Source organism: Physeter macrocephalus, unplaced genomic scaffold, assembly GCF_002837175.3.
Source record: "Physeter macrocephalus isolate SW-GA unplaced genomic scaffold, ASM283717v5 random_1105, whole genome shotgun sequence".
NCBI classification, from domain to species: domain Eukaryota; kingdom Metazoa; phylum Chordata; class Mammalia; order Artiodactyla; family Physeteridae; genus Physeter; species Physeter macrocephalus.
The window spans coordinates 1,058-14,160 of NW_021146427.1; the positions used below are offsets into that span (position 1 = coordinate 1,058).

A 13,103-nucleotide genomic window follows, 5' to 3' on the forward strand; every position below is an offset into this window, starting at 1 on the left:
AGAATTTTCTTCTGGGCTTCACAAAGAATAGATGAGATGGTCGTAAGTCCTTTGCACCTAATTCTCTTTTTCTCAGGATGGTTATCTCAGCTGTGGGAGGTTGAAATAAGGGGATCCAGAGCATGACTAAACAGCTGTGGAAAGTGTGCACGTGTATCAGAGTGTGAAACATAATTCTACTTTCGCTCATTTTTGTAGCTTTTAAAGTTTTTATTTTTTAATGGGGTCTTTATTTCATTGCCATTGTAAGTTTTTTTTTTAATCACTTTTATTGAGGTATAATTTATATACCAAAAAAATTCCACCATTGGTATGTTTATCGCAGAGAAACTAAATTTAAAAAGCCTAAATTTTGCAGATATTTCTTAACCTCAGTAAGGAATCTTCTAAAATCCTATCATCTATAGTCACTGTTAATCTTTTGCAGCTTTCCTGTCTAGTCTTTTATCCCCATATACACAGAGTTTTTTTATGCTATGACTGTATGTGTATTTATATGCTGTGTAACTCCTGGCCTGTCCCTGGGAAAGGGAGGGTACAGAGGGGCAGGGCGGAGGAGCCCACCAGCAATGGTGCTGGGCATGTCTGCATCCTGGGACAGCGTCCCTTGCCGCCCAGGATTTGGAATGCTCACAGAGCAAGGTAGCCCTTGGCTGCATGCTAGCTTAGCTGTCTCAGACTCTGCACCAGGACTCTCATCAGAGCTGGGCAGGAAGGGGCATTTGTGCCATCCTGTCTCTGAGGCTGTGCCAGCCCTGCCTTCCAGGGAAAGCAGTGGCAGGCTCCCTATTTCTGTTAAGAGTTCTTCAAGTGTGCGTTCCAGCCTTGGGGCAAAGCTGTGACACCGAGCAGCTGTGTGGGTGCAGCCAGGGCCAGATCTCTGTCTCACTAGGGGCTGGGCATGTGAGGCAGGAGGCAGGGTGGACCCATTGTGGCTCCCTCGTGCCTGCTCCCTTGCTTCACCCCAGAGCCCATCTTCTTTCAGATTTGGGTCCACCTTTGTGTCTCTTCTGCCCCTTACAGTTAGAAAAAGATGGAAATATTGGGCATTTGACAGCAGTTTTCAATGCATGGAATGCCTGAGATTCCAGGGTCCACCTTTTTTTTATAAAATGCTTATTACCTCATAGGACACATTAGATCCCTTCTGTATTTGGAGAATGTTACTCCTTACAATACCAGACTACACTGAAAGAGGTGGTTTCTGTGACCTCAACCCTCCCGAAGCCCTCTCATCTGCTTGTGCTGGACTTTGCAGGACTGCAGACCACACGGTTGGGAAACCACTTGGAAGACCGAGTCAACAAGTTTTTGCGGCGACAGAATCATCCTGAAGCCGGGGAGGTGTTTGTCCGTGTAGTGGCCAGCTCAGACAAGACGGTGGAGGTCAAGCCCGGGATGAAGTCACGGTTTGTGTGCAGACGTTCCAGTGGGCACCCCACGTGGTTAACCAGAGCCTTGCTTTCTGGCAAAGCTTTAGAGTTTGCATAATTTGAAAGCTTTTCATCAGTTAGCATGTAGCCACCCTTCTGTCAGTATCCCACGTTCATCAGGGGAGGTGGAATTCCTGTATGAGTGAAGCAGTGTCACAAAGAAATGGGATCAAGTCTCCGAGCTGCCTGGGCCAGTGGAGGAGCTCTGGGCCAGTGGTCAGAAGGGGCGACCTCGCCTCCAGCTTCTCTGCACTGAGCGGGTTTACGGCAGCAGGTCTCGTCTGTAAAGCGCTTTGTAAATGGTGGTGATGCATGCAAACATCAGGCTCTTTTATTTCAGGTTTGTGGATTCTGGGGAAATGTCTGAATCTTTCCCGTATCGAACCAAAGCACTCTTTGCCTTTGAGGAAATTGATGGAGTGGACGTGTGCTTCTTTGGGATGCACGTCCAAGAGTATGGCTCTGATTGCCCCCCTCCAAACACAAGGTAATCCTCTGGTTCCTTTGGGGTGCGTGTCACGTGTTGTGCTAGCGACCGAGGCTCTAAACATCTTAGAGAACTACTAGTTAGTTTCGTTAGTTTGTTTTCTGCTAAGCCAGTGGGAAGTGAAGAGTTTTGATGACTGTAGAGTGCTTTGTGTTGTAAGCACAGATGGGTTTTGATCCTGGTCTTGCTGTTGCCCCTGTCTTACCTGGGGCAGGTAAACCTATGGAGAAGGGGGTGGGGACTGCTGCACAGGCTGGGCTTCTCCTTGATGCACCTATGAAAATGTCACACCTCTGCTGAGAGTTATTTCATGTTCAGTCAAGAATCTGGGTGAGAAGGAATTAGAAGTGGCTTTTCCTAATTTGCCCTGATCTCTCCACGGTTCCCCATGGTGAGTGATGGCATTGCTTTGTAGTTCAGTGATGAAATTGAATTCTGTTTTATTGATTGGTAGCAGAGCTTGGTGATGGCAGATTTCTTATGTCCTGTTTGTGGCCAGTGTAAATGCTATCAAAACAGAATTTATTTCTGGAGCTTTTTTTAGATGCTGGTGTTCGGTTTCAAGTTTGGGAGATAACCTGAACTTTCAATTAATTTCTTTCTCACCCTGCCCCCCAGGCGTGTGTACATATCTTATCTGGACAGTATTCATTTCTTCCGACCCCGATGCCTCCGAACAGCTGTTTACCATGAGATCCTTATTGGATATTTAGAGTACGTGAAGAAATTGGGGTGAGTTTAATTCAAATTATTCAGAACTAATAAAAACTCCGTTTTTAATTTTCATTGTGTATTTTGTGAAATAACACAAGTATTTCTTAAGGTTTTTTGTGTTTTTATTTTGATGTCCTTAAATGGATTCAGGGGTCTCCAGAGCACCCTTCCAGCCAGATGCTCTGTTGGGCCACTTGGGTCTGGGGCTCCCAGCACAGCTCATGTTCTTTCCCTGCCTTCTGTGTTTTTCTCCATTATAGTCTGTTTTTTAAAAACTTTATTGAGGCATATTTTATGTATCATACAATTCACCTGCTTCAGGTGTACATTCAGTGATTTTTAGTAACTTTACCAAGTAATGCAGCTGTCATGGTAAATCAGTTTCAGAACATTCTCATCCCCCCCACCCCCGTTAAGATCCCTGCACCCATTTGCTGTTCATCCCTTTTGGACCCCTGCCCCCAGTGACTACTAATCTCCTTTTTGTCTCCATAAATGTGCCTTTTCTGGATGGTTCATAGAAGCGGAATCCTACCAGTTGTGGTCTCTTGTGTCTGACTTCTTTTCGTGTCTCTCTTCTTACGTTCTAGATCACATTTATTTCCCAAATCTGGAAAAGATATGTTTGATGGAAGTGTCTTGAGCAGAATGAATGAGATCTATTTTGTCTTTAACCCCTTAGAAAGAAATACTCAACTTCCTTTTCAATGTGCAGGAGAAAGTAGATAGGAAATTCAGTACATCCACCCTAGGGACAAGCTGTCTGATACACCTGATGCGTTGCCGTCTTCCCAGGCTCTCTCCTATGTCACAGGTTCCCTTGCAGCCTTAGCCCCTGCCTGACATGCACACCCAAGAGGGAGGTACCGTAGGGCCAATTTCCAGGCTGCGTTTGCACTCTGTAGAGATTTGGCTTTACCCTAACCCCCTTCCCCAGCACAGTGGTTTGGAACCTCTCTTAGGCCTCTCACGTGTTCTGCCAGAAGCATTTTGTAATTTCTTTTTTGTTGTTTTTCTTCATAGTTATTTCTGTCCTTGCTTTGGTCCGTGTTCCTCAGCTGTTACTCCTCAAAGGCAGGGATGATTTCGCTCACTGCTTCCATCTGAATTGTGTGTATGTCCTGCAGGTATGTAACAGGACACATCTGGGCCTGTCCCCCAAGTGAAGGAGACGACTACATCTTCCATTGCCACCCCCCGGATCAAAAAATCCCCAAGCCAAAGCGCCTGCAGGAGTGGTACAAGAAGATGCTGGACAAGGCCTTTGCCGAGCGCATCATCCATGACTATAAGGTGCCCACACCGCTGGGGGCGGGGGGCTCCTCACCACTGACTCCCACATCTTCACGTGTCTCCCTCTGTGCTCACATGATATCTACTTATGAGTATTGGAAAGCAAAAATTTAAAAATTTTAAAATCATAAACTAAGAAGCAACTTCTCTGCTGTCTGTCAAGATTTGCAGTTGGCAGTCCAAGAGAAGTGGCGGCAGATCCTGTGAAACCATGCGCCTCAGGAGTGCGTGGTCCCCTCTCCATGTCTTGGCCCCAAGCCCCCTCCCCAGAGTGTCGGCCAGCCCCCGTCGTCTCACCGCTGTGCTTGTTCACTTTCCAGGACATTTTCAAACAAGCAACTGAAGACAGGCTCACCAGTGCCAAGGAACTGCCCTATTTCGAGGGTGACTTCTGGCCTAACGTGTTGGAGGAGAGCATTAAGGAGCTGGAACAGGAGGAAGAAGAGAGGAAGAAGGAGGAGAGCACCGCGGCAAGTGAGACCCCGGAGGTAAAGCCTAAGGGCCCCAGCGCATGTGCCAAAGGCTGTGCTCTAGCAGGTCAGGGAGTGAGTGTGGGCTGCTCGGTTCTCAAGACATGGCCTCCTTTGTCTGTGGTGGTGTTTTCATACATAACTTCACCATGTTACCGCCCACCACAGGGCAGGCCTGGGCCTGGGGGCACAGCCCACACTGGGTGCTGGGCGAACTGGAGACACATCACCTACTAGGTGGACAGAGGGGCTTGCTCTGGCATCTCTGGGCAGGACAGCGGGGCTGAGACACGGCAAGATGAGAGAGGAGGGCGCCCTGCCAGGGAGCCCAGAAGAGGTGCTGGAGATGGAGATGGAGACCGGTGTCATGATCAGGAACCAGTCAGTTCACTTTAGAAATGACTTGAGGAGGAGACTCTTGTTTGCCAGGCCTCATTCACTCTCCTTGTTGTAAACTGCCCCCCACTCTTCACTGGGTGTTCACGCGTCTGTGCACTCACTCTGGTCACTGAGCCCCCACCATGTGCAGGCACCGTCCCGAGGGGTGCAGTGGGAACAAAAGAGGTCTCCATCCCTGCCCTCAAGGGGTGTGTGTCCTAGTGTGTGGTGCATGCTGAGATGGTGTAGAACAGACACGAGGGATGAGGGCAGATGCAGCACCTTTGGGAGGGCCTGTCTGGGGAGGTGGCACCTGAGCAGAGACTGACTGGTGAGAGGAACCCAGAAGATCCAGGGGGAGGAGCCTCCAGCAGGAGGAGGAGGGTGTCAGAGTCCGAGTCGGGAGCAAGTGTGCCGTGTTTCACATGTTCAAGTAAGAGATGATGGTGGTTTAGTTGGATTCGTAGCTGTCGGCAGTGAGCAGCGTATGATGTGTTTTGAGAGTAACAACCTCAGAACTTAGGGCGCATCTTCGTGGTGCACGAGGAAGATCCTGGATCGAGGCTGCCTGCTGGGTCTGGGGTCTTAGAATTGAGTCAGTGTTGCTGTGTCTCCCTAAAGGGGAGAAGGAAGGGAGAGCACACTTGGGGGAAGAAGTCAAGAATTGGCTGCAGATGTGTTAATCTCGAGATGCCTATTACCAGCTGTGCAGGCCTGGGGCCCCCAGGAGGGCTTGGGGCTGCATGTGGAGCCAGCATCCGGAGCCAGGGGTCTAGGGTTGAATGTCTGCATGGCTGCTTCGTACCAGGCAGCATGTGCTTTAGGGTGTGTCCTTTTTGCAAGACAGCATCCCTAGCCCCTTCCAAAATGGAGAAAGCGTGGGTGAGGATGTGACAAGTACTCATGTCACAGGTGGGTCCCGAGGAGAGGTTGAGGGCTGTGGTCATCATTCTCTGCCTGCCTTTTGCTGGATCTCCCTGGAGGCAGGACCCGTCGTCCCCTGGAACATTGGGTGATTTAGGGCTGGAGATGCTGCTCCTCAGGGACTGGAGAGATGCCGGCAGGTCCCTCCCTCAAGCTGACCTGGAAGGGTGGGCTGGATTTCACTGGAAACTTGGAGTGCCTGTGGGAGAAAGACCACAGCCGATTAGGCAGGTTCCTCTGCCTCTGCCGGATGGACACCCAGGCACAGGAGGTGGCCTGAGTCAGCACTGGCATCCAGGGCTCAGGGGGTGCTAGGAGGAGAGTCTGTGCTGCCGACCAAGCTGCCACAGAGGGGCTCTGAGGGGGACACAGCCCTGGCTGTGTGCCCGTCGAGGAGGAGTGCCTGCCTCCAGCCAGTAGAAAACATAGGACCAGGAAAAACGGCTTCCACCTCCTCAGTGGTTAGATCCCAACTAGCATCCCAGGTGTGTTCTTCCCTCCAGCCTCCACGTGATGTGCAGCTGTTGTGGCACAGGCAGTGCTTGCTTTATGTTTGTCACCACTGTACCCATTTGGTCCTGGCCAAGTCCGGGCCCTGCTTCCATACTCATCTCCTTCCCCTCAGCGGTTTCCTCTGAAGGCAGCAGTGTTGACAGCCACGCACACAGCCTGTGCCCAGGCAAGTAGGGGTCTGCTCGGCGGTCTCCTGCCTCAGGCCCAGCTCCCTGGAGCCCCCGCAGCAGGAACTGGTGGCCTCCCTGCTGGACATTGGAGCAGGAGGCTAGGCAGGGCCGACAGCTCTGAGTCTTATTGCAGGGCAGCCAGGGCGACAGCAAGAATGCCAAGAAAAAGAACAACAAGAAAACCAACAAGAATAAAAGCAGCATCAGCCGAGCCAACAAGAAAAAGCCCAGCATGCCCAACGTGTCCAACGACTTGTCCCAGAAGCTCTATGCCACGATGGAGAAGCACAAAGAGGTGGGGGTGGGCGGGAAGGGGTGGGGGCGGACCAAGTGCGGGGGAGGAGGCCCGGCCTGGCAACACCACGCTGCTTGTCACCAACGCAGTTCAGCCCCGGGGACAGCAGGAGTCGGCTCGGTCCTTCTGTCTGCGGGGCTGACGCTGCTCTTCCCTGCCGTCCCAGGTCTTCTTTGTGATCCACCTCCACGCTGGGCCCGTCATCAACACGCTGCCCCCCATCGTCGACCCCGACCCCCTGCTCAGCTGTGACCTCATGGACGGACGGGACGCCTTCCTCACGCTGGCCCGGGACAAGCATTGGGAGTTCTCCTCCTTGCGGCGTTCCAAGTGGTCCACGCTGTGCATGCTGGTAGAGCTGCACACCCAGGGCCAGGACCGCTTCGTCTACACCTGCAACGAGTGCAAGCACCACGTGGAGACGCGCTGGCACTGCACCGTGTGCGAGGTGAGCGCGGGGCACCTACCCGCGCAGAGCTGCCGGCAGAGCTGGCGAGGCCCATGGCGCTCTCGGGCTGTGCGTGTGTATTTCAGGGCAACTCTTAGACAGTTGGCATTTTCTAGGGAGAAAATGACCAGATGAATGCTCATCTGTCCACTCCACTAGTCCACTGTTGGTTTTGAGATTGTGTTTTGGGGTTTCTCTCGATGTTGGTGGGGTTCCTGCCCTGAGCCTGTTCTGGGGCTTAGCGCCAGCCGTCCAGGGCAAGGAGCGGCCGATGTCTGCTCACGGGGCAGCCTGGTCCCGACCTGGTCCCAACGGCATGTGTCCGGGGTGCGGGGGGAGCTGGTCTTCAGGGGATGGAGGGAAGCCAGTGAGCTTCCCTGGGAGGCAACATTTGTGCTGACCTTTCCAGGATGCAGAGATGATCATAAGGCACTTTGTTATTTTATTTGTTGTGTTTTATTAACACCAGCTCTGTGTCGGGCATGTGCACAGGCCTCTCAGTGCAGGGTGGGAGGGCAGAGAGAAGAGAGCATGGTGGTGCTTTGGTTTCATTGGGACTCTGACTGGTTCCTCTTCTGGTGCTCCCAGTCTAGGCTTGCCAGGAGGTTGGGATTCCCTGCTGTTGTCAGGCTGGGTCCCTTTGGTCAGGGGTCTTGAGCCCCTCCTCCCTTGTCCTGGTGGATCCCGTGGTCAAACCACACCAGCACCCCCTCTGCGGGGGTCTCGGCCTGTCCCTGGCACAGACGGTCACTCGCACGCGGTATCACATGCTCTGCCTCCCCCCGCAGATAGTCAGACTCCTCTCCTGCCCAGTCCTCACCTTGCTGGTGTCAACGCCTAGATAGTCCCCATAGTCGAGCACTCCACAACAGCAGCTCTGTCCTCTCTGGGGGCAGAGGGAGGAGGCCTCTATAATGCCCTCGTCTCTCTGCCACTCCCTCCAGCTTCCTTTTGTCCTCTCTCTTAATTTGCACTGTGGGGATTTTCACGTCCTTGCTCTGAGAAGGTTAGCAGTCCTGGTCACAGGGCTCATCCTCCAGATCTAGTGCTTTCTGGTCTCCGTCTTCAGGTACAGCTTTTAGAAACCTGGGGAGGGGACATTATGTTGCCCTGGTGCGAGCCCAGGGCCTTCCTCCTGGTAAAGGCCTCTCAGCCCCAGTGCCCGCCCACCGGCTGCCCGGCAGAGCTCTGGGGATGCACCGAGGGCACCTGCAGCAGCCGCAGAGCGTAGGGGCCCCAGCTTCGGGGTGCTCACGAAGCCTCACACACTGTGAGCTAGCAGGTTGGGAGAAGGCAGAGGGGCCCCCAGAAGAGGGCGAGTAGGTGGACCGGTGGTCTCTGGAATTTCTGGGCTGTGGAGTGTTTCCGGGGAGCAGACACGTTTGGCATCTGTGAGCCTCATGGGGATGGGGGGGAGCTGGTGGTTGGGGCCGCGTGCTGACGCTGGCTTGTCCCTTGTCATCGCCTGCAGGACTATGACCTCTGCATCAACTGCTACAACACGAAGAGCCACACCCACAAGATGGTGAAGTGGGGGCTGGGCCTGGACGACGAGGGCAGCAGCCAGGGTGAGCCACAGTCCAAGAGCCCCCAGGAGTCGCGGCGCCTGAGCATCCAGCGCTGCATCCAGTCCCTGGTGCACGCCTGCCAGTGCCGCAACGCCAACTGCTCACTGCCGTCCTGCCAGAAGATGAAGCGGGTGGTGCAGCACACCAAGGGTTGCAAGCGCAAGACCAACGGCGGCTGCCCAGTGTGCAAGCAGCTCATTGCCCTCTGCTGCTACCATGCCAAACACTGCCAAGAAAACAAGTGCCCCGTGCCCTTCTGCCTCAACATCAAACACAAGCTCCGCCAGCAGCAGATCCAGCACCGCCTGCAGCAGGCCCAGCTCATGCGCCGGCGGATGGCCACCATGAACACCCGCAACGTGCCTCAGCAGAGCCTGCCTTCCCCTACCTCAGCACCACCCGGGACCCCCACGCAGCAGCCCAGCACGCCCCAGACGCCACAGCCCCCCGCCCAGCCGCAGCCCTCGCCTGTGAACATGTCACCAGCTGGCTTCCCCAGTGTGGCCCGGACTCAGCCCCCAACAACGGTGTCCACCGGGAAGCCCACCAACCAGGTGCCGGCCCCACCGCCCCCCGCCCAGCCCCCACCCGCGGCAGTGGAGGCGGCCCGGCAGATTGAGCGGGAGGCCCAGCAGCAGCAGCACCTGTACCGGGTGAACATCAACAACAGCATGCCCCCAGGGCGCACGGGCATGGTGACCCCGGTGAGCCAGATGGCCCCCGTGGGCCTGAACGTTCCCCGACCCAACCAGGTCAGCGGGCCCGTCGTGCCCAACCTGCCACCTGGGCAGTGGCAGCAGGCGCCCATCCCCCAGCAGCAGCCGATGCCAGGCATGCCCAGACCCGTGATGTCCATGCAGGCCCAGCCGGCCGTGGCTGGGCCGCGGATGCCCAGCGTGCAACCGCCCCGGAGCATCTCGCCCGGCGCCCTGCAGGACCTGCTTCGGACCCTGAAGTCCCCCAGCTCCCCACAGCAGCAGCAGCAGGTGCTCAACATCCTCAAGTCCAACCCTCAGCTGATGGCAGCTTTCATTAAACAGCGCACGGCCAAGTACGTGGCCAGTCAGCCCGGCCTGCAGCCCCAACCCGGCCTGCAGCCCCAGCCCGGCCTACAGCCCCAGCCCGGCCTGCACCAGCAGCCCAGCCTGCAGAACCTGAATGCCATGCAAGCCGGCGGGCCGCGGCCCGGCGTGCCTCCACAGCAGCCGGCGATGGGCGGCCTGAACCCCCAGGGCCAGGCCCTGAACATCATGAACCCAGGGCACAACCCCAGCATGGCAAGTATGAACCCACAGTACAGAGAGATGCTGCGAAGGCAGCTCCTGCAGCAGCAGCAACAACAGCAGCAGCAGCAGCAGCAACAGCAGCAGCAGCAGGGCAGTGCCGGCATGGCCGGGGGCATGGCGGGGCACGGCCAGTTCCAGCAGCCTCAGGGACCTGGAGGCTACCCTGCGGCCATGCAACAGCAGCGGATGCAGCAGCACCTCCCCATCCAGGGCAGCTCCATGGGCCAGATGGCGGCCCAGATAGGACAGCTCAGCCAGATGGGGCAGCCTGGGCTGGGCGCAGACAGCACCCCCAACATCCAGCAGGCCTTGCAGCAGCGGATTCTGCAGCAGCAGCAGATGAAGCAGCAGATCGGGTCCCCGGGCCAGCCGAATCCCATGAGCCCCCAGCAGCACATGCTCTCAGGACAGCCGCAGGCCTCACACCTCCCCGGCCAGCAGATGGCCACGTCCCTCAGTAGCCAGGTGCGGTCTCCGGCCCCTGTCCAGTCTCCGCGGCCCCAGTCCCAGCCTCCACATTCCAGCCCGTCGCCACGGATACAGCCCCAGCCTTCACCACACCACGTCTCGCCCCAGACTGGTTCCCCCCACCCAGGACTCGCAGTTACCATGGCCAGCTCCATAGATCAGGGACACTTGGGGAACCCCGAACAGAGTGCAATGCTCCCCCAGCTGAACACCCCCAACAGGAGTGCGTTGTCCAATGAGCTGTCCCTGGTCGGCGACACCACGGGAGACACTCTAGAAAAGTTTGTGGAGGGTTTGTAGCATTGTGAGAGCATCACTTTTTTTTTTTTTTCCCCTTTCATGTTCTTGGACCTTTTGTACTGATATCCAGGCATCTGGGCTCTTTTTATTCCTAGATGGAACTGCTACTTCCAAGCCATGGAAGGGTAGATTGCTGTTTAAAGAAACAATACAAAGAATATATTTTTTTGTTAAAAACCAGTTGATTTAAATATCTGGTCTCTCTCTCTTTTTGTTTTTGTTTTTTTGTTTTTTTGTTTTGGGGGGAGGGGGGTTTTGTTTGGATTCTTTTTGTCGTCATTGCTGGTGACTCATGCCTTTTTTTAACGGGAAAAACAAGTTCATTATATTCATATTTTTTATTTGTATTTTCAAGACTTTAAACATTTATGTTTAAAAGTGAGAAGAAAAATAATATTCAGAAACTGATTCCTGAAATAATGCAAGCTTATAATGTATCCCGATAACTTTCTGACGTTGCGGGAAGATTTTTTCTATAGTGAACTCTGTGGGCGTCTCCAAGTATTACCCCTGGATGATAGGAATTGGCTCCTGAGCGCACACACGTACACACCCACACACACATCTATCTATACATACTGGCTTAAGCCAAACTCTTGTCTTGCAGATGTAGAAATTGTTGCTTTGTTTCTCTGATAAAACTGGTTTTAGACAAAAAATAGGGATGATCACTCTCTTAGACCATGCTAATGTTAATAGAGAAGAAGCATTCTTTTCTTTCTTCTATGTGAAACTTGAAATGAGGAAAAGCAATTCTAGTGTAAATCATGCAAGCGCTATAATTACTATAAATAAGAAAATTCAAGAAGATTCAATCACTGTATAGAATGGTAAAGTACCAACTCATTTCTTATATCATATTGTTAAATAAACTGTGTGCAACAGACAAAAAGGGTGGTCCTTGAATTCATGTACATGGTGTTAACACTTCGTGTTCCAGCTCTTTTGTTATGAAAATGCTGTTTTCAACATTGTATTTGGACTATGCATGTGTTTTTTTCCCCCATTGTATATAAAGTACCGCTTAAAATTGATATAAATTACTGAAGTTTTTAACATGTATTCTGTTCTTTAAGATCCCTGTAAGAATGTTTAAGGTTTTTATTTATTTATATATATTTTTGGAGTCTGTTCTTTGTAAGACATGATTCTGTTTGCTCACAGAGGAGAGGTGGGGGCCGCGGTCCTGGTGGCCAGGGGCGGTGGGGGAGGGTGGCAGCTGGGCTCAGCCAAGGCCTGGAGGGCCCTCCTTTGCTGCTGATGGAAGAACCTCACCCAGAGCCGGGGACACAAGTGTCCCTGAAACAGCACTTTGTTGCCTCTCCACACTCCCCGTCTTGGCCACCCCCACCCTACCCCCCGCTCCTACATGCCAATCCCAGAATTGATGCAAAGGGTGTTCTGGGGACTAGAGGGGGTTCCTGGCCTGCCCCCAAATCCTGGTTCAGTGAGGGAGGATGCTGCCACGGCCTCTGACGCTGGGCTGGGCAGATGCAGCTCCAGCCTTGCCTTCTCCAACTTCCTCTAGAAACAGCGAGGTGCTGCCCTGGGGTCCACTGGGGGAACGATGTGGAACACTGGCCACCAGCCCTGCTGGGGTGAGTAGAGGCCTCCAGCTTCGAGTGACACCTGCACTCGGCCACCTGGTCCACCCCTCCTCTCTGAGTCCAATTCCAGGGGCCCTTAACTGAGGGGGTGACACTCGAGGTCCTGAATGCTGTAAAAATGACATCTATGAGGAAGACCACCGCCAGGAGAGCTGACATTCATTCTTTGGTCTGTGCACCCCCTCTCAGGGCACAGGCAAGTGGAGTCTTGTCTCATTCCCCTGTCCCCCAACCAAGGGTGGTCTCAATCGAGGGGTTGTGATGTCAGACTTAGAAATCACAGCCCAAATAGCTTTCCTTTTGGCCCTGTATTCACAGAAATCTTTTCAAAACACTTGAACTGGGAATCTAAATTTGAGGAAACTCTAAGAAATTAGTTGTAACACAGGGCTTCGAATCTTGTTCTAATGTTGTAGATTTAGCCAGGTAAGACTAAGACAGCCATCTCGCCACCAACCAACCCCCATCCCCACCCATCCCCAAAGGGAAGCAGGGCCAGGCCTTCCATGGCCGTGTGCCATCCTCGCTTAACGTGCTCAAGTCCTGTGTCCGTGACCCTCTTCCCGGTCGCCTTCTGCACTGATGGGAAAGCCCTGGACTGAGTCTGTTCAGACAAGAAGTGTGAGCCGTCTGGGCCCTGGAGAAGCAGCTCCAGGCCCACACTTCAGATGTGCAGCCCTTTTAACCTGGCCAATGGGGAGTCTCTTTCAGGTCATCCCAGAATCCAAAACTGTGCCGACCTCATCCTC

The 13,103-nt window shown here is 53.7% G+C and overlaps 1 protein-coding gene across 1 annotated transcript; it reads left to right on the forward strand.

Moving 5' to 3' along the window:
* The first annotated feature begins 569 nt into the window (after nucleotides 1-569).
* On the forward strand, nucleotides 570-11,883 carry LOC114485354 (CREB-binding protein). Its single transcript, XM_028486643.2, has 9 exons — nucleotides 570-642; nucleotides 1,259-1,409; nucleotides 1,774-1,920; nucleotides 2,539-2,652; nucleotides 3,762-3,927; nucleotides 4,248-4,415; nucleotides 6,516-6,677; nucleotides 6,844-7,125; nucleotides 8,597-11,883. Exons 1-9 carry the CDS (start codon nucleotides 570-572, stop codon nucleotides 10,745-10,747), a joined length of 3,414 nt encoding a protein of 1,137 aa, XP_028342444.2. The 3' UTR covers nucleotides 10,748-11,883.
* Nucleotides 11,884-13,103: the final 1,220 nt, after the last annotated feature.

Excerpts from the sequence above, each read along its gene's own strand:
- LOC114485354 (XM_028486643.2), top strand. The coding sequence starts at position 570 with ATGGTGCTGGGCATGTCTGCATCCTGGGACAGCGTCCCTTGCCGCCCA. Across the intron at positions 643-1,258 it reads TGGAATGCTCACAGAGCAAG|GACTGCAGACCACACGGTTG; the intron begins GTAGCCCTTGGC and ends TGGACTTTGCAG. Across the intron at positions 1,921-2,538 it reads TGCCCCCCTCCAAACACAAG|GCGTGTGTACATATCTTATC; the intron begins GTAATCCTCTGG and ends CCTGCCCCCCAG.